The 17,180-nt window shown below is 37.6% G+C and overlaps 4 protein-coding genes and 1 non-coding gene across 6 annotated transcripts in view; 3 read left to right on the top strand and 2 right to left on the bottom strand.

The window, feature by feature from the left end:
* Nucleotides 1-128: 128 nt before the first annotated feature.
* Nucleotides 129-6,911, bottom strand: Rox8 (TIA1 cytotoxic granule associated RNA binding protein Rox8). Its single transcript, XM_070675315.1, has 3 exons — nucleotides 5,656-6,911; nucleotides 5,090-5,386; nucleotides 129-4,869 (listed from the first exon to the last, which is right to left on the bottom strand). The coding sequence occupies exons 1-3, from the start codon at nucleotides 6,241-6,243 to the stop codon at nucleotides 4,573-4,575; spliced, it is 1,182 nt and encodes a 393-aa protein (XP_070531416.1). The 5' UTR covers nucleotides 6,244-6,911; the 3' UTR covers nucleotides 129-4,572.
* Nucleotides 6,912-8,211: 1,300 nt separating this feature from the next.
* On the top strand, nucleotides 8,212-12,220 carry LOC139113867 (uncharacterized). 2 transcript variants are annotated; one of them, XM_070675317.1, is made up of 10 exons: nucleotides 8,212-8,487; nucleotides 8,623-8,828; nucleotides 9,216-9,323; nucleotides 9,705-9,842; nucleotides 10,010-10,080; nucleotides 10,778-10,954; nucleotides 11,032-11,244; nucleotides 11,410-11,575; nucleotides 11,657-11,857; nucleotides 11,939-12,220. In XM_070675317.1, exons 2-9 carry the CDS (start codon nucleotides 8,750-8,752, stop codon nucleotides 11,767-11,769), a joined length of 1,065 nt encoding a protein of 354 aa, XP_070531418.1. In that variant the 5' UTR covers nucleotides 8,212-8,487; nucleotides 8,623-8,749; the 3' UTR covers nucleotides 11,770-11,857; nucleotides 11,939-12,220. The 2 variants fall into 2 exon arrangements, with proteins under 2 accessions (XP_070531418.1, XP_070531419.1); XM_070675318.1 differs by lacking the exon at nucleotides 9,216-9,323 and having other exon boundaries at nucleotides 8,217-8,487.
* Nucleotides 12,221-12,343: 123 nt separating this feature from the next.
* Nucleotides 12,344-14,706, bottom strand: LOC139113876 (uncharacterized). The gene is made up of 4 exons (XM_070675328.1): nucleotides 13,680-14,706; nucleotides 13,489-13,586; nucleotides 13,125-13,365; nucleotides 12,344-13,065 (listed from the first exon to the last, which is right to left on the bottom strand). The coding sequence occupies exons 1-4, from the start codon at nucleotides 13,846-13,848 to the stop codon at nucleotides 12,380-12,382; spliced, it is 1,194 nt and encodes a 397-aa protein (XP_070531429.1). The 5' UTR covers nucleotides 13,849-14,706; the 3' UTR covers nucleotides 12,344-12,379.
* A 413-nt stretch (nucleotides 14,707-15,119) lies between these two features.
* Nucleotides 15,120-17,180, top strand: part of LOC139113871 (von Hippel-Lindau tumor suppressor homolog) — a 42,316-nt gene continuing 40,255 nt past the window's right edge. The window contains exon 1 of the mRNA XM_070675321.1: nucleotides 15,120-15,406. Coding sequence (XP_070531422.1) covers nucleotides 15,258-15,406 — 149 coding nt within the window. The 5' untranslated portion in view covers nucleotides 15,120-15,257. The remainder of the gene's footprint in view (nucleotides 15,407-17,180) is intronic.
* Nucleotides 16,257-16,348, top strand: Trnay-gua (transfer RNA tyrosine (anticodon GUA)). Its single transcript is given in 2 exon segments — nucleotides 16,257-16,293; nucleotides 16,313-16,348. It is a non-coding gene; the product is annotated as a tRNA-Tyr (tRNA).

The following is a 17,180-nucleotide window of genomic DNA, read 5'->3' on the forward strand; positions in this document are numbered from 1 at the left end:
GATATTAGTTCTTTATATTAATCTCTGCGCACTGCCTAAGTAGATTATAATACTGTACGTTATATTATACATATATATATTTAATATTACTGATTTATGTTAGTTGCACTAGTTTGAATTTATGATAATTTTTGTACAAAAAAAAAAAATATTGTTTTGCATGTGAAGACGGATTGTTCAAAGACCCTGGGCCTTCTATTGTGGAACACGCTGAGCCTTGATTAAGTTATTTTGCTACTTTTATAACGTGTAACGGTAAAAATAATAATCGGATATAATATTTATTCGATATTGTACTCAATTCCATTTAATCGAATGGTAAAGATATGTCTCGTAAGTTGAAAAAGCAGCTATTTACGCAACGGTTTACAAAAGAATTTACCTGTAAATGTGATCTTTATGTAACTTCAGCTGTTGTTGCTTTTAATAGCCCACTGATTAACACTGTTGTATTTTTCTGCGACAAATCTATCAAGTTATCCATGATTTGTAACTCATTAACTTGTAACATATCTGTTCGAAGAGAGAAAGAGGTGCAGCGACCCGTATACATCCAGCAGTATTAAATAGTATTTTCAGTAAGCTACATCCGTAAGTCACGCGTTAAGGAATATCTCATAAAATTTGTACTAGGTATTCTTTGATAGGAGATTCACTGTTTCACCGTTCACAAGTTCGCGAAGGTTGACGAAGAAAACGATTCCTACATTGAAATAATAAAATGCGAAATGATTCTTTTTAATTAGCACAAAATTCTTTCACCACATTTTTGCCTACACATCCACGCCTTTTAATATTCATCCACATTCGCGAACTCGTGAATAACAAGAGTATCTTTACACGCGATAGTCACGTCCACCAGAATTAGTACGTAATTTATCTAATAGATGTTCACCAGAGTAATTCAATAAAATTCCTAATATAAGAACAGCACGACAGAATTGTACAAAATTGTAAAATACCTCGACGGGGGGTTTTCATTAGCGTACAATTAATTCGAGGAACGTATTTCTGAAACATATAATAAATGTATATGTACAAATTATCTTCCCTACCATTTGCGCTTTCTCTCAGCAGGCGAAGCTGCAGTCTTTAAAAATGTTTGACTCGCACAGCTTCTTTTTTTTTTTTTATTTTTTTTTGATCTTCCCCTTTATTTCGTTAGTCGTGACATTTAAGAGACATGTCTCTTATAAGAATATATTTAGAAAACAATTGTAATTATTAATTCTATCGTTCAAAGAAATGTTTCTTTCAATAATGGCACTACGATGCGAATATCGGAAAAAATTGGTTTGTAAACCTTCACGAATCGTTGTGAGAAAATATTCGCAAGTGATTTCTCGTGAATGTCTTTCCAGTTATGTGAACGGTCGTTGTAAGAGTGTATAGTCTGCAAAATAAAATCATATTACATGCAGTATACTCGGATATTGTTGATTTCGCGACAGGCATCCGTGTCGTTACGTATGAGAGATTAATTAATATTAAATTAGTCTTACCTTACTCGATAAGCCACGTTGACGAAGTAACACACGGCATTATGTATTTTAAATATTTATTCCTTTTTTTTTTTTTTTTCATTCAAAAGGACAATTTGTTTTTATTATAAGATAACATTATCCTAAGCATCTTCGAGGGTTTGACACCCCACCGTACCTAAATTACTTTTTATATAACATCTTTTTGTTTTTTCTCTTATCGATTTTTTTTTTCTACCGATTTCATCGCAGGCAACTCCGTTTTTTTCCCCCTTAAATTGGTTTGTCGGTTCGATATCGTTTTATTCGCAACCAAATCGAATCGTTACCACGCCCAGCTTTACCCATTTTTACCTCCCCTCATTTACCTCGCATCTCGTTTACATACTGACTTTATACAAATTGGTTTGAAATTTTCTTTTATGGCATTTTACCGTCGGTGGTGAACTGAGAAGGTGACAAGCATTCTCACATTGTCAAACATCACTGGAAATGATCCCACCTCGCGATCCCTTTTTCTTACCTTTATAAACTTCCGCGATAGAAAATTGAAACAGCGTCCCGTCGTCTTTCGAACGAGGGTATAGATACCCTATTATTCCATTGGAAAGTTAATCGGAATCGGAATTTCGTTTTTGAATGCAACGGACGTGACGTAATTCATTTTTTTTAAAATCACGCGCAAATCTAGAAAATGAAAACGTCCCATATATAAAAAAAAAAAAAAAAAAAAAAAAAATTAACAGCTGTGTAATTAACAGGACTCGTGTCCAGGTACTAAGGCACCGCGATACATTATCGTGTAACGAAATTAATTGTATAATTTCGCAATTTCAAACTGTGCAGTTAAAGACGGTAAAAACTACCAGGTATCCGCACGTTTCACGTTTCGTTCGGAATCAATTGTTAATTCTCAACGAATCACAAATGTATTACAGTGAACGATATACGACGTACGTCCATCGTGGAACGCATTCGTTGATCGATGGGCTTTTGTAAATAATCAACGTCGAAATCTTGGTGATAAAAGTACCGCGTCGGCAATGTCACGTGTTTCGAAATAATACAAAGTATTCCTATTTTTTCGTAATTAATAGTCTTGGAGGGCGAATCCAGTCAGCAGCCTCTACGCGATCAGCGGAGGACACCAAAGAGAACTGAAGCGGCTATTGTTAATCGTGCTACGCGAACTTCCGTTACACGTGAACTTGGAAGACACGACGGAACCTGAATCGTGTGACGTTACTATTATCGCACCGTGGCTACGATGATAATAATTTGCGAACGTACATAATGTCACGTCCACGATTGATTGTAAATCGAATCATTCCACGCTCTGCCGCAAGAACAGGATTACCGAGGTCCGCGTAACAAGCAACCAAACACGCGTATATACCCTTTCAATTTTCATGCACGCGTCCTAGTCCCGAGACCGATGATAATCAATGACTCATCCCCTCGCTGAGAATTATCCTCGATGGAAGTACGCGCGCGTTATTGTTATTATTATCATTAGACTTAAGTTACATTTAATTATTATTTTTCGATTAACTAGGTCGTCTATACAAACAGCGAGGCGTCATTGACGTTAACGGTACACGACGGAGTACGTTAACATCGACGTGTTTCTCTTCCAGTTATACTCTCGTCGTAGCTTTTCGCCGGCGCACAGTTAAACGCTTATTTTCTTTCCTCGAAACAACAAACGTTTTTCGTAAAAAAGAAGAGAAAAAAAAAGAAAAAAAAAAAGAGGGAGAAAAAAAAAAGTAAGCGCAACATACATATCGCAATCACGACTAATTTGTGAATAGAATACAACGATAAAAGTATATATACCGAGAACACGATGACAGATGAAGAGAACCGTCTAGTTTAACGTACAACGTCGCAGCGATAAGTGTAATTTGAGCCTGCACTCGTACAAGAAAACCTCGATTCACTTGATGTCTTTAGCAAAAACTCACACACGCTCGCACGCATGCACACGCATACTCACTCTCTCTTTTTCTTTCCCTTCCGTAATCCTTCTCTAAAGAGAATCATAGCAAAATTTTATACATTAACCACCGACGATAAATATCACACAACGAGATGAAGTTGCAACTCGTTACTCAACTCTCGCAGAATTTTTATTTGTTAAAGAGCCCCGCACGCCTTAGCATACATGCGTCCAAAAGTCTAGCTACATCACAGGCGCTGTGTGTCTAGCTAATCGCTCTTCTACCTTACTAGTTACGTTCGATATTAGCAGTTACTCTCGGTTATTTATCTCAAATGAACATTTGTCGCGCGCGCTGTTCATCGACGATTCGAGATTTGTAGGGGGAGAGGTGAGAGTCGAGTGGCAAAAATATTAAAAAGTCATCAACAACGCAAAGAAGATTGCCGCATACATACGTCATTTGCGCAGCACAACGGGTGCGGGGCTCGGTTTTGAGTTTCGGAGAAGAGTCGTTGCGAGAAAGTTTGGAGATATACCTGATTCAACGTTACTTACATACACGCATATGCGTATGTCTAGCGAAAATTGTCAAGTTTAATCGAATTCTACTAACGAGGTATTACATATTCGCCACTTATCATTTACACCGAAGCATAGATAATTTTCACTCGTAACGTTCACTCTATCTTTATTGTCTCGTCGTTTAATGAACGTCAATGGAAGATGGAGCACGACGTTGCAGGCGAAAAACATTCTTGCTTCGATGTAAACGGTAAGCAATTATTACCGTCACTACGTGAGATTTATACGTTTCGATACAACGCGTTGCGTCCACGACGGGAAAATAGGGGAAAAGAAAATAATAACGTCAAGCACAAATCGATTGTGCGCATAAACACAGAAAGAAACAAAAGAAAGAAATAAAAATTCCGCAGGTGTCTCAGTTTTTTTCTTTTTTTTTTTTTTTCTTACCGCGAAAATTCAAGCACGATACGTCCTTCGATCGGTGAAAAGATTGGGCTGGGCACGCGTTGCCTCATCGAAAACTCGAATGTTAAACGTTGAAGTAGGTATATGTCGAAACGATCATCGCGTATAACCCCAAGACAACTACATCGTACATAACAATTAGTCGGTCAACGATCAGTTTCATTGCGTAGGGTACTGATGTGGCATGGTATATGTTACCATAGTGGGCTGCTGGCCCGGTGGCAAGGGCGCACTCGCTGTCGGGGGTGCCGCGGTAGGTTGCGTCGGTTGCCAGGCTCCCGCGCCTGGAGCTGGCATTCTCATGCTGTTCATATATTGAGCCTGTTGCCCGTAATATTGACCGTAGTATTGAGCAGGCTGCAAGAACTGACCTTGCATCTGCGGATAGCCCTGTGGATACCAGTACCCCATTTGCTGGCCATAGCCATAGGCGTATTGTCCCGCTCCCGTTGTCACCTGCCAAAAGATTTTCACATCTATTACATGTACACAATTCATACATACATTATTACTCGCTACAAGCGTATAGAACAGATTCAGGATTCCAACTTTTTGGTAAATGAGAGAAAGAGAGAGAGAGAGAGAGAGAGAGAGAGAGAGAGAGAGAGAGAGAGAGAGAGAGAGAAAGAGAGAGAGGTTTTTTTTTTTTTACAAAAGAGCTCTCGTAAATAATAACCTGTTGAGCTTGGTGATTGGCATTGGGACCGACGCTGTTAGGATCACCATTTTCCTTTCCCCAAAAACATTTTACGATGCTGCCATTGATTTCTGTGTTATGCGTCGATTCAATGGCATGCGTTGCAGCCTCCTTGGTTGTAAATTTGATAAAGGCGTATCCTTTATCTTTGAACACTCTTATGTCCTGAATGGTGCCGAACGGAGAGAACGTTTTCTTTATCAGCTCGTCTGTGATACCGTTCGTGAAACCTCCACAGTACACGGTACAGTTGGTTGGACTACTTTGGTTATAAACCTGTCAAACACATAAATTTGTTAAGTTATGACAGACTAAAGTAAAAAAATTAAAATGTTTAATAAAGTTTAAAACAAAGACGAGTGGTAGATAAAAAAAAGCGCGAAAAATTGCTAAAAGTGAACAAGGAAGCAGGCAGAGAGCAAAGAAACAGGTAGAGAAAGCGAGAGAGAGTGAGAAAAAAAAGAGAAAAAAAAAAGAAAGAAAGAAAGAAAGAAAGAAAAAGTAAGAGCGAGAGAGAGAGAGAGAAAAGTGGCTAAGTAACGTACCTCCTCATAGTTAGGTTTACTATTGTTGGAATGCCGCGGTCTCTCGGACCTCGGTGGCGGCGGTTTCCTAGTGGACCAGTTGGTCCGAATGCTGCGTGAGCCGAGCCACTGACCGTTCATAGCGTTGATCGCCGCCTCGGCTTCGGACTTTTTCACGAACGATACGAACGCGTAGCCCTTGCTTTTGAGCGTCTGCGGGTCGCGCACGATGCGGCAGTTGCTGATCTCGCCGAAGGGCGCGAAAGCTTCCTTGAGCGTCTGCGTCTCAATTTCCGGCGAGAGATCGCCGACGAATATATGATGGTGATTACTGGTGTCGAGCTTGGGCTGGTTGCCCGGGCTGGTCGCCCAGTTAACCTTCATCTCCTTGTCGAGAAACGAGCGCTTGTTCATGGCGGCCAGCGCCGTGGCCGCGCACTGGTGGTTCGTGAACTCAACGAAGGCGTACGGATCGTTGCCGGGCTCCCGTATGATCTTGCATCCCTTGACCTGGCCGATTTGCGAGAAAAGCGCGCACAGAAGGTCCTCGGACACCGTGGTGTCCAGGTTGCCGACGTACAGCGTACGCGGATTACTTTCCTCGCTCATCGCTTGGCACGCGCGTTGCTGGCACCGGACACGCACACCGGACTTGGCCGCGGTGAACGCACTTTCACCTCTCGTTCGCTCGCTAGCCGTCGACTAGAAGAGCCCGTCTCGTCTCGTTCGGTTCGTTTCGTTTCGCTCGCTCGTTCGTTCGTTCGAGGATCGGCTCGCTAGTGTAATTTTCCCCTCTCGCCTCGACCACGCACAAGTTGCGAGATTCACGTCCACAGCGCTCTTACCCTCCACGCGTCACACGCGTTTACTCCAGTCTACACGACGGCTACCCGCGAGAATCGCGCGACCACCTCGCCGATTCGGTTCACATCACTCGCGCCCAACCGAACCGCGAGTCACGATCCCCGAGAGCATCCGGACACTCGCCAGGACTTACCGATCTGTCGTCGGCTTCCTTTTTTTTTCCCCTTCGCGCACACGGGCCGACAATAAGAACGCCTAAGCTACACCCAGCCTCTACGTCATACTAACATAAAATGGCTGCCCCGCGCCGCGCCGCGCCGCGCCACGGCCCGCTTTCCCTTTGGTTCTTACGGCACGCGCGCGGCCAAACGCGAGAGAGCGCGCGTTTGGACGCGTCCCGCAAAACGTCTCGGACGCGCCCCGCTTTTCCGCGAACCCCACGGCGATTCCGGCGGCCAAGCGTGCGCAGCCCAGACCCGCGTTTTCGCGTTCGCTCTATCGGGCGCGCGCACGTCCCCGCGAACAATCGACACGGCGAACAACGCCGACACGTTCACAAAATTCGCTCAAGAGACACGTGTCTCGCGTACTCGCCTGTCGAACGTCTCGTAACACGTAGCGCGAAAACTCACGCCAACATCATGGCTTTCGCCGAAACTCACTAGGTGACTGCGTTTGCACCGGCGTTCCCAACGGAATCCGCAAGTCGGATCTGCAAGAGGCTCCTCAACTCGTAGTACGATTGGAACTTAGCGTGCCATTGCACGCAGCCAATGGGTGCATCCAGAAGCGCAACCGCAGACCACTTGACGAGCTCTTGCATCTGATGGGTGGATAATTTCAGATCTAAAAGAATGTTCCAATCAAATTTAAATGTTTACTGAGCAGAATCAGCACTAATTCTCATATAGCGACCGGGAAGCTAAAGCCGTCGGCGGAACTTACACGACGTCGGTATATAAGCGAGAAAAATTAAAATTGTGAGTTTAGGAATATGCTAAGGATATATTCTATCTGTCACTCGCAAGGTTTGGTAAATATGTTTATTTTAATATTTTTTATCTTTCCTGAAAAAGAAAATCATTGCTCAGTTATCTTTTCTTTAAAATTTAATTTTAAAGTTTCTTTTACGTCGGTAAGTAGGAAAATAGTAAATTAATTACAATACCACGCGTACTTCGCTGTTGACGGAAAGAGATCGAGAAGGTTAATTTTTTACGAATTTATAATAATTATCATTAATCACTCTCTGCTTTATAGTTAAAGCAGAGAAATAATTATTTCTAATTATTCTTTGCCATAAGTAAAGCAGAAAATATTTACTACAGAAAATAATTATTATTAATTATTCTCTGTCTTACAGTTAAGGCAGAGAATAATTATTACTAATTAATATTCTCTGCTATAAGTAAAGAAGCGGAGAACGTTTACTAAAAGAAAAATAACTAAAAATTCCTGTAATTTCGTTTAAATTATAAATTTGTAAAGTTTTAATTTTCTTGGCTTTTCTGTCGAAGGAGCACGCGCGGTATCTTAAAAGTGATATAATTCTAACATTTACATATTATCTAACTTCGTAAGCATCAATTAAACAAATTTCCTAATTTTGTTAATTATGCAATGCGACGATTTTAAGTCACAGATTTATTTCTGCAGCTCGATCAACGCGTAATCGAAATTTCGAGAGCATCAAAGAACAGGCCCGTTTTCGATACATATAATACACGATTTACATTAATCCCTTGACTCTCTTTTTAGGTGGACCATGATAAAGAACAATACAGCGGGGAGGAGACTCGGTGTGTTTTTGATTTCCGATTGGATGTACGGACAGGTACTTTTCCGTAAGAAAGATAGGCTCGTTATGTCTCCACATATATAAAGAGAACCAAAAGTGGACAGTATCAGACGTATGTGGTAAGGAAAGGATAGAGGCTATTGTTATACGTAGTGTGTGCAGAGATTAAGATCTAAAAGTACATCTGATCTTGCCTGCCAGTCAATCCTTATCAGCGGCACGTTCCATTTGCCGTTTTAAGATTATCACTTGTAAGTTTAATTCCGTACGGATGTCCTTTAATAAAATAAATATATGTACAATTAATATTATAGTATATGTATATTATAATATTATGTATGTATAATTAGTAATATTTTACTATTTATTACATTTTTTATTTATAGAATATATATGCAAATCCAACCAGAAGGAAAGGAATCAAACGAGAAGCAAACTCCTGGGACCTTTATTTAATTGTGCACGAAACCACGTTAATTTACATATCACATTAATTACAAAGTAATTGTGAAGATGGCTGTTAGTTTAAAGACAATGGGTTTGATGAAATTGAACGGCCGTACTCGGCGATGTTTAAATATTCGTAAATATGGTGAGTAGGACACTCTTTTAAAAATATTTATTTTACTTTTAATAAAAATCGTTTTAATTATCAAATATTTGTAATATTTTTGCTTTGAATTATTAAATATTGTGTAATTTGTGTATTAATTAAAATTATTCATTGGAACTTGAGAAAAACAATATATGGAAGATAGAGAGGAACTGATCGCAATGATAACACTCGTTCATTACTGGATAGAAAATATAATACGTGTGCTTTGACCATTTATGATAACAAATGGAAAAACAGAAAAATATGTAGTTGGACTGGATTTGATTGACAAGACGGTGACGTTTACGTGAGAGCTGTACCGCAAATAAATCTAAACGTTAAAATAAGCAGAGTTAACATTGTGGTCAAATGCATTTATGTTAGGTAACATACACACCATATACACACACACACACCATATACACGGACAAACAGCGCACAAGATTATTGTTATCTACCGTGGAGATTACATAAAAATATGGACCGCAAAAAGTGAGTGAAATAATGATAGAAATGGAAAGAGATGCAAGAACGTAAGATGTGAATACAAACACTTGGATGAGAGATTGACCTTGCGAGCATAAAAACTATAAGCTTCAGTTATTTACGTCATCTTATCGCGTTCGTATCAGCATTTTGAAGCAACAAATACGGAGGATCGTTACAACTAGACCGCTGCAAAACTCAGAATTCCAGAGTGATTCAGTTTATCTGTTCGTTCATACGTCGAAAATGAACATTTAACTTTCGCGTTTTAAGATCATCCATGTAATTAAGTCATATCGAAGCTCCAGTTTTGTTCTTGTTTAATTTTCGAATAAACATTATAAAACGAGACAAATAATTTTATTTGTCTCTTTTTTTTTTTCATAGTGAGTGATCAGCTTCTCGCGGACGGCGAAGTTAAGAGACCAAGGATATCGTTAAACATCAATACTAACATGCTTAAAGTTGGTTTTCTCGGCGGAGGAAAAATGGCCCAAGCACTTGCTAAAGGTTTTATTCGAACGGGTAAATAGCTTTTCTTTCAATTTTTATGACATGTAGTCTTTTGTTTAATATACTTGCTTTACGATGTACTGATTATTATTTGTATCGATTTGATTAACGAAGGTTTACTGAGAACATCATTCTCTCTTTTTTTCCCTTTTTTTCATGAGATTTTTATCATTTTTCAGGTTTAAGCAAAGGCGAAATGATGCTGGCTAGCTGCCTTCCGAATGATACCGGCAGCATCGAGACTTTTAAGGTAAGATGCTAAATTATGGTATCACATGGAAAAAGAAAATTTCCAACGTTACACTAAGGGGCGTTTTTTTTATTTATAATACTTTGCTTGATAAGAGTTTGTGATAAGACTTATACTTCGTGATGAACGTGCGATAATAATCGATGATGTAAATTCTTTGGTATCTAGTATAAAACATTTAACAAAGAGAAAAGATACATATAATCATATTATTTTTGATTGATCAATTCTTAATAGAATGGCTTTTTTTGACATCTGTTTGATAAATTATCACGATAAGATATAGTTATACTGATACGTATACATCTGTCGCATACTTATTGATAGTCATCTATCGATCGTTTGCAATTTGATTGTTATACAAATGCGCAAAAATTTTAGAAAAAATTATATTTAAATTATTAAATATTATTTTGATGTCAAATTAATATTAAATTAACATTCAATACATCTAAAAAAAAGACTTGTGTTTTGACAAATAAAGATTATGTCATTTATGTCTCAAGATGCTTATCAAAAATATAAAAATAATAGATAATTATTACGAAACTAATCCCGAAGATAAAATGTCAATTACTTAATTAATTTTTTATAAGGAAAATTTGAATTTTTTAACGATAAGTATCGCGTTATATGTTGAATATTATTGTCAGGTGTATTAAAATTATACATGTCTAATTAATTTAATTATTTTTAGGAAATGAAATCCAATACCGTTTTCACGAATGCCCCTGTTATCGATCACGGTGACGTATTAATTCTTTCGGTAAAGCCACAAGTCGTGCCTAAAGTGTTGCCCGAGTTTAAAATACAAGACAACAAGAAGCTACTCATTTCCATCGCAATGGGTATTTCTCTGGCATCGCTAGAAAAGGTAATATAATTCTTGTTGCTTATTATACAAGTTGTACAAGTAATGCATTATGATATATGAGGTAAAAAAATTTTTAGGCTTTACCAAAAGGAACACCCGTAATAAGAGTAATGCCAAATACACCTGCATTAGTCGGTTGCGGTGCTACGGTGTTTGCGCGTGGAAAAAATGCGAGTGACAAAGATGCCGAAATCACAGAGAAGTTATTTTCTGCCGTAGGCCTATGCGAAGAAGTCCCGGAAAATTTCATCGATCCTGTAACAGCTCTGGCTAGTTCTGGTCCTGCTTATGTTAGTAAATATTTTTTTTTTTTTTATTTACTGTGAATAAAAGCAATTAAAAAAAATAGATTTTATTGCAATTTGAACATCGAATAACTTATTAGTCTTTTAGAGTATATTTAAATTAAATATAAAAAGTTTTCTATATTTTTAAAACAAAAAATTTTGCTTTAGATATATATGATAATCGAAGCGATGGCTGATGGTGGAGTTAAAATGGGACTTCCTAGGCCTATTGCATATAAACTTGCAGCGCAAACTGTCTTAGGTGCCGGTACTATGGTTCGTGACACAAACATTCATCCGGCACAGCTTAAAGACGACGTGACTTCACCAGCAGGTCCGAAATTATATTTTATTAAAATTTTTTTTTTTTTTTTTTTTTCTTTAACTAATACAAATTTTTTTAACTTTCTTGCAGGCTGTACTATAGCTGGTATTCACCAATTAGAAAAATGTGGCTTAAGATCGGCGATAATCAATGCTGTAGAAGCGGCTACGCTTCGATGTAGAGAAGTTAACTCGCAAGCATAGAATTAGTGGTAACAATTATTGTCGTCATATTTATATATTTTTTAAAGAATGACATGGACAATATCAAGCCAAAAAAAAATCAAATAAGGTAAAGTAATTATTGATTTTGTGATACTTAAAAATTTCAAGAAATATTGATATTACTAATATCATTAAATTGTATTTGCAGATTGTAACTACAACTAGTCTCTCTATACGTTTGGCATAACGTCAATAGAAATAATTTTGTAATTATTTTAAGCGTTAGCAGATTGTTTATTAATTATTTTAAAATAATATATGTTTTATCGAGTATTTAGAAATTGACAATATAGATCTGTAGATATAGATTAAATAATTATTAAAAATTCACAAAGAATAATGTTTATATAAGACTGACGTTAAAAAATTGTAATGAAATTGTAAAGAAATTTTATATAATTCTATTAAAATATATGTGCTTATGTATAAAGATGTTATTTACATTCTGTTATATATATATGTATGTAATCTATTATATAATTAATGTATATTAATATATTAATATCATGTAAATTTTGAAATGTAATAAATTCATAAATATGTTAATAAATCTATAAATTTTAATGCTAAAACGAGTTTTATCTTTATTTTAACTAATACCTGACAATTTCTTACCTTTAATTTTCACGCGTTTAAATCCAAGATTGAACTCCGTCTTAAATATTTCCCTATAATAACTTTCCTTCACAATTTCACTTTCATATACGTCCTCCTGTTTGCACTTTAATACATATAATTTATGCATTGCAGCTATATTTAGATTTGAATTCAAGTAACAAATACCACTGTGATCGTTAGGATTTGTCGGTTTCTCGGTTGGAAACGATCTAATGTGTTCACGCACACGCTCTTTCACGTCTTCACTTTTTTTAGTTTTTGGCGTATGCCTGCCCCTTTGATCCGGTTCAAGGATGCCACTTGTAGACATTCGTTTTTTTTTCATTACATGCCGCACGAACTTCTCAGATAACGCAAACGTGCTAAGAAACATGGACTTGCACACAGTAATGAATTTATCCTTCAACAGAAGAGAATAAGTAAAAGTCACCTGTCGGCATCTCAATGAAGAAGGCTCAGATCGAACGTTGCGTAAACGAGTACGTTGTTTTGGAGATTCTTTGACTGACGACGCAATATATTGCTTTCGTTGTTGCCAAGTATAATTCTTCCAAAAGGCTTTATGCAATTCCTCGCGTTCTTTCTCGTCTATTTTATATGAGCAATGCATGCGACAAAGGCAAGGCTGTCCCATTTTTTTAGCTGGCACAATCTTACCTAAAAAATGGAAATTGTCAGTTTTTATCCATTAATTTAATATTTATTTTTATATTTACCTCCAACCCCGATATATTCCTCCCCTTTTAATCTAGCATTTTTTTTAATATTTACTTTCCAGTTTTCAGGTTGCTTGATACGTTTTACAGATTCTTTATGTTCTTCTAAAGTCTTTGTGTCATTTACCTGTCTAAACTCAATTAAATTTTCCATGGAATCCTTATTATTTATTGAGTTTTGTGACATATCTGCTGACTGTAAATTTTTTTTATTTCTCATAATTGTAAATGCAATTAAAATTAAATTTAAGAATTTAAAATACAAACATTAATCTCATAATCTACAGTTGTTGATATTCATATTTTTTTCTGTAAATTTTATTTAAAGTATTGCAGAAATACATCTGCTAACAAATATGCTTCTGCAAGCCTTAGATTCTGGCAACAAATTTACATCCTTGGTAGCAGTACCTTTCAACCATATGGCATTTGTTGGCAATTGATTTAAATTATCTGTACAAATAAGAGTTAAATAAACGAAAAATTAATTACAAGTGTTTAACCGAAGACTGTATAAGAAAATCATTAAACATATGTATAAAAGAACAAGCTTACCTATGTTGTTAACAGTACATTTGTAGAATACAGCTGAGCTTTTTATTTTCTGTTGCTGATTGCCTGTATTCCTTTCCACCAGCCATTTTCCTACCTTCAAGTATTCTTCGTGATTTGACAAATTTTTTTTCCTGATATGAATTTCTGCTCCATCATGCGTGGCCCGCATTTTTCAGTCAACAAATTTTAGATCTGACTTTACACTTTAGCAACCTAACCTTTTCAAAACTATCTTAAAACAAAAGTGAACATTTTGCAGAAACGTAAGAAGCTAAATAATAGCAACATAGCGAAACATACATAGCATTACATAACAGTCATTAAAAATCTCTTTCATAATTTGTCACATTTTCATTTAACTTTGATAAAACTTGTGAAACAAGTATTATATCTGCAGCTTGGTTGCACATTCACAAAGCAGATGACCAAAATAAGATCAAAGATAACGAGTCTAGTTAAATACGGCAATCGAAGAAAAATATTTCTCAGATTATACGTCATATGTAGTTAAATGTAAATTAAACAAATAAATTGTGAACAATGCTAGACTTGTATTAATTTTTGTGATTAGTCAACTTGATATTATAAAATATTGACATCGTTCGGCATTATTGTCGGCGTAATCTAACGTTTTTTTTTTTTTTTTATAAATGTAATATAATATTAAATTTATAATTATTATATAATTATATTTACTATTTTTTAAACAGAAAATTTATCGCAAAGAAGAATATTTATTACGAGTATTTTGTTATATTCTATCGCAATTCGATATTTGGCATATAATTGCGAATAACAGTTATAACGAAATTAGATTTTTTAATAATAATTGAAGATTGGAGAAAATGTAATAAATAATAGAAGTACAATTTTTTGCATTTGGCGCAGTGAGCAGTGCTTAAAACAATTGAACGTCTAGTACAGATAACGCAGGTGCAGCGATGCATCTACTTGCAGCGCTTTGATTGGTCCATTTAAAGTTCGAGCCAATTGCATCGGTAGTCTTTTTCGTGTCGCGGCTGACGGTGGAAGTGGCTTCGGAGTAATTCCGAATTTTTCGCGATTATTACCATTTTAAAGCGAACATCGGCCGCCAAAGTTTATATCGAGTATTTTCTGTGACGTGTCTGGACATGTTGAACGTTTTGTGCGATCGAAATTACACGTCTATACCGCGACTTCGATGCCGGCAAGAATAGCCTTTGTGCCGGACACCGGTGCCGACAATCGTCGTATGTGCGCGATCGCGGCATCGAATCTCGTTCGAATCTCATTCAAACGTCAAGGATTTGGGATATATTCTGCAAGAAGCATCTTCGGGGGACAATTCATCGCGATTGATGCAGTTTGGAAGCTCTAACGGTTCTCGGGGAAGGAGGAGAGGTACTTGAGCCGAACTTTCTAGCAGCGAGAAAATAGCGGGCCCGTAGTAACGGATGGCGGTCGAAAGATGACGTTACCTGTACCTTCGCCGTTGGCAGTGCTACACCGGTGCCCCACGTGACTGACGGTCCACCATCTTGCGGGTGTCACGGGCTGTGTTGTGCGCGTCCGCGAGTGTTTTACGTGACGCGTGATATGCGTGAACGTGAGGGTGCAGCGAGGCTCTGGCGGAAGGCGTTCGACGGCGACGACGACTCGGCTTCGAGGGTGTGCAACGCGTGCGGTGACGACCGGCCTGGAACGTTGGACAACGCTCGACGGACCGAGGGACAGGGGCGTCTTCGGTGAGTCTTCGTTTCTTTTTATCTCGACGGTCTTATCGCGATGCACGGCATTTTTCTCTCGCCGCAGACTCTCGAAGCGGAGAGCAACTGTCACGTGTCGCGGTGTATTCGTATCTCGAACGGTCCAAGGGTTTCTTCGCTCAGCTTGCGCTACCTAACTTTACCCGCTCGCGTCAGCTGTGAGCGCATCCGTGCTTCTCACGTCTCGAACGTACCGTGCGGCGATCGGTCGGCTTTACGAGATCTTGCGAATGTATTTGATCGTGTTTCGCAATTCAATTGCAACAGGTGACAGCAATCTTGGCTCGCAATTTCATTTTTTTTTCTTTTGTTTTTTTCCTTTCGAAGGTCTGGATTATATTATCACAGTTGAGACAGTAGGACTCTTGCATCTTTTCTATGCACTTACACACGTGTAATCGATGCTTGAGCGTACGCGCGCGTGGGGGGGAAATTAAATGCACGGCTTGTGACGCAATGCAAAAACTTGGACGTTTGATCATATTTAAATATATGCGTGTCGTATCACTTTTATATTAGATCTTTTTAACGGCTGTAGAACAAAATATTTTACATGCACGAGGTAGGAAAAACACGTTCAAGACATCGACGAAGGAAAAAAGATGAAAAAGAAACTCGATGTTACAAATTGATAATAAGAAAGTCGACTAGTAAAAAGAAGCCACGTGGCTTTAATTTCTGTATTACCTTCTCGGAATGTGGCTTTTCTGTATTTTGCGTAAATAGTTCTCTTTTTTTTCTTTTTTTAACTCTACATATTTAATTCGATTTATTGTGTCCAACTTTTAACGATTCTTCGTGAAGGCTGAATTATAACTCATTCACATAGCCTTCGATAGCTCAGTTGGTAGAGCGGTGGACTGTAGTTGGGTTAAAATAAGAGACATCCATAGGTCGCTGGTTCGAATCCGGCTCGAAGGAGTTGCTTTTTTTTTCTTTGCCAGCGTGACTCATTTATCGAATTTCTCCGATATAAAATATTAATAACTAAATCTTACGTATTTTTATTAAAATATTTAAAAATTATTTTAATAAATATTTCAATATTAAAAAAGAAAAAAATTTTATCTGAAGATACCAGAGTAAATTTTATAACACGCTTATATGTATATAGCATACATATATTTTTTTTTTTTAATTTACATACAACGAATAGACTCGTAAAAAGTTGTAAAAAAAATTCGATAAATGTATTCAGCAAACATATCAATACAACGATACGTTAATACTATTATACAATCGCGCGTTAATACTGCCAAATGCGTTCTATCTTTTTATGAACTATCAATTTAGTTTGCTTTCGTTTTTTCTAAAACAACGAACGAGATTTATCAATACAACGAGCTTGGCGATATAAAAAGAAATAAGAAACCGTGTGAAATTTCGAGGATCCCCCTGCGTTCTGTAAAGATAATGGTAACGCCGGCGTAATCTGGCTTAAGCAAGGTGAGAAATTCGTTGTTATTATAGTTTTGTATGCTGATAGCGGACGACGCTGCGTGTGACGGCGCGGTGGGGGGAGGTGGAGGAAAGAGACGGGTAGGGATCATCGTAATCTAAATGAACGAGCTAAAAACGGACGACGGCGAATGGACGGGGTTATGAATATTCGCGGTTAAACGGATTAAAGGGCGAAAAATATCCATATTATCGGACATATGGGGCGGCCATAAGGCGCAGTCGCGCGCGGGCTCGCGATATATATCCGGGGTAATTTATAGCCCGCGTTCTAATCGTCTTTTCCAGCTATAAT

This window comes from Cardiocondyla obscurior, linkage group LG03, assembly GCF_019399895.1.
Source record: "Cardiocondyla obscurior isolate alpha-2009 linkage group LG03, Cobs3.1, whole genome shotgun sequence".
Taxonomy (NCBI): Eukaryota; Metazoa; Arthropoda; class Insecta; order Hymenoptera; family Formicidae; genus Cardiocondyla; species Cardiocondyla obscurior.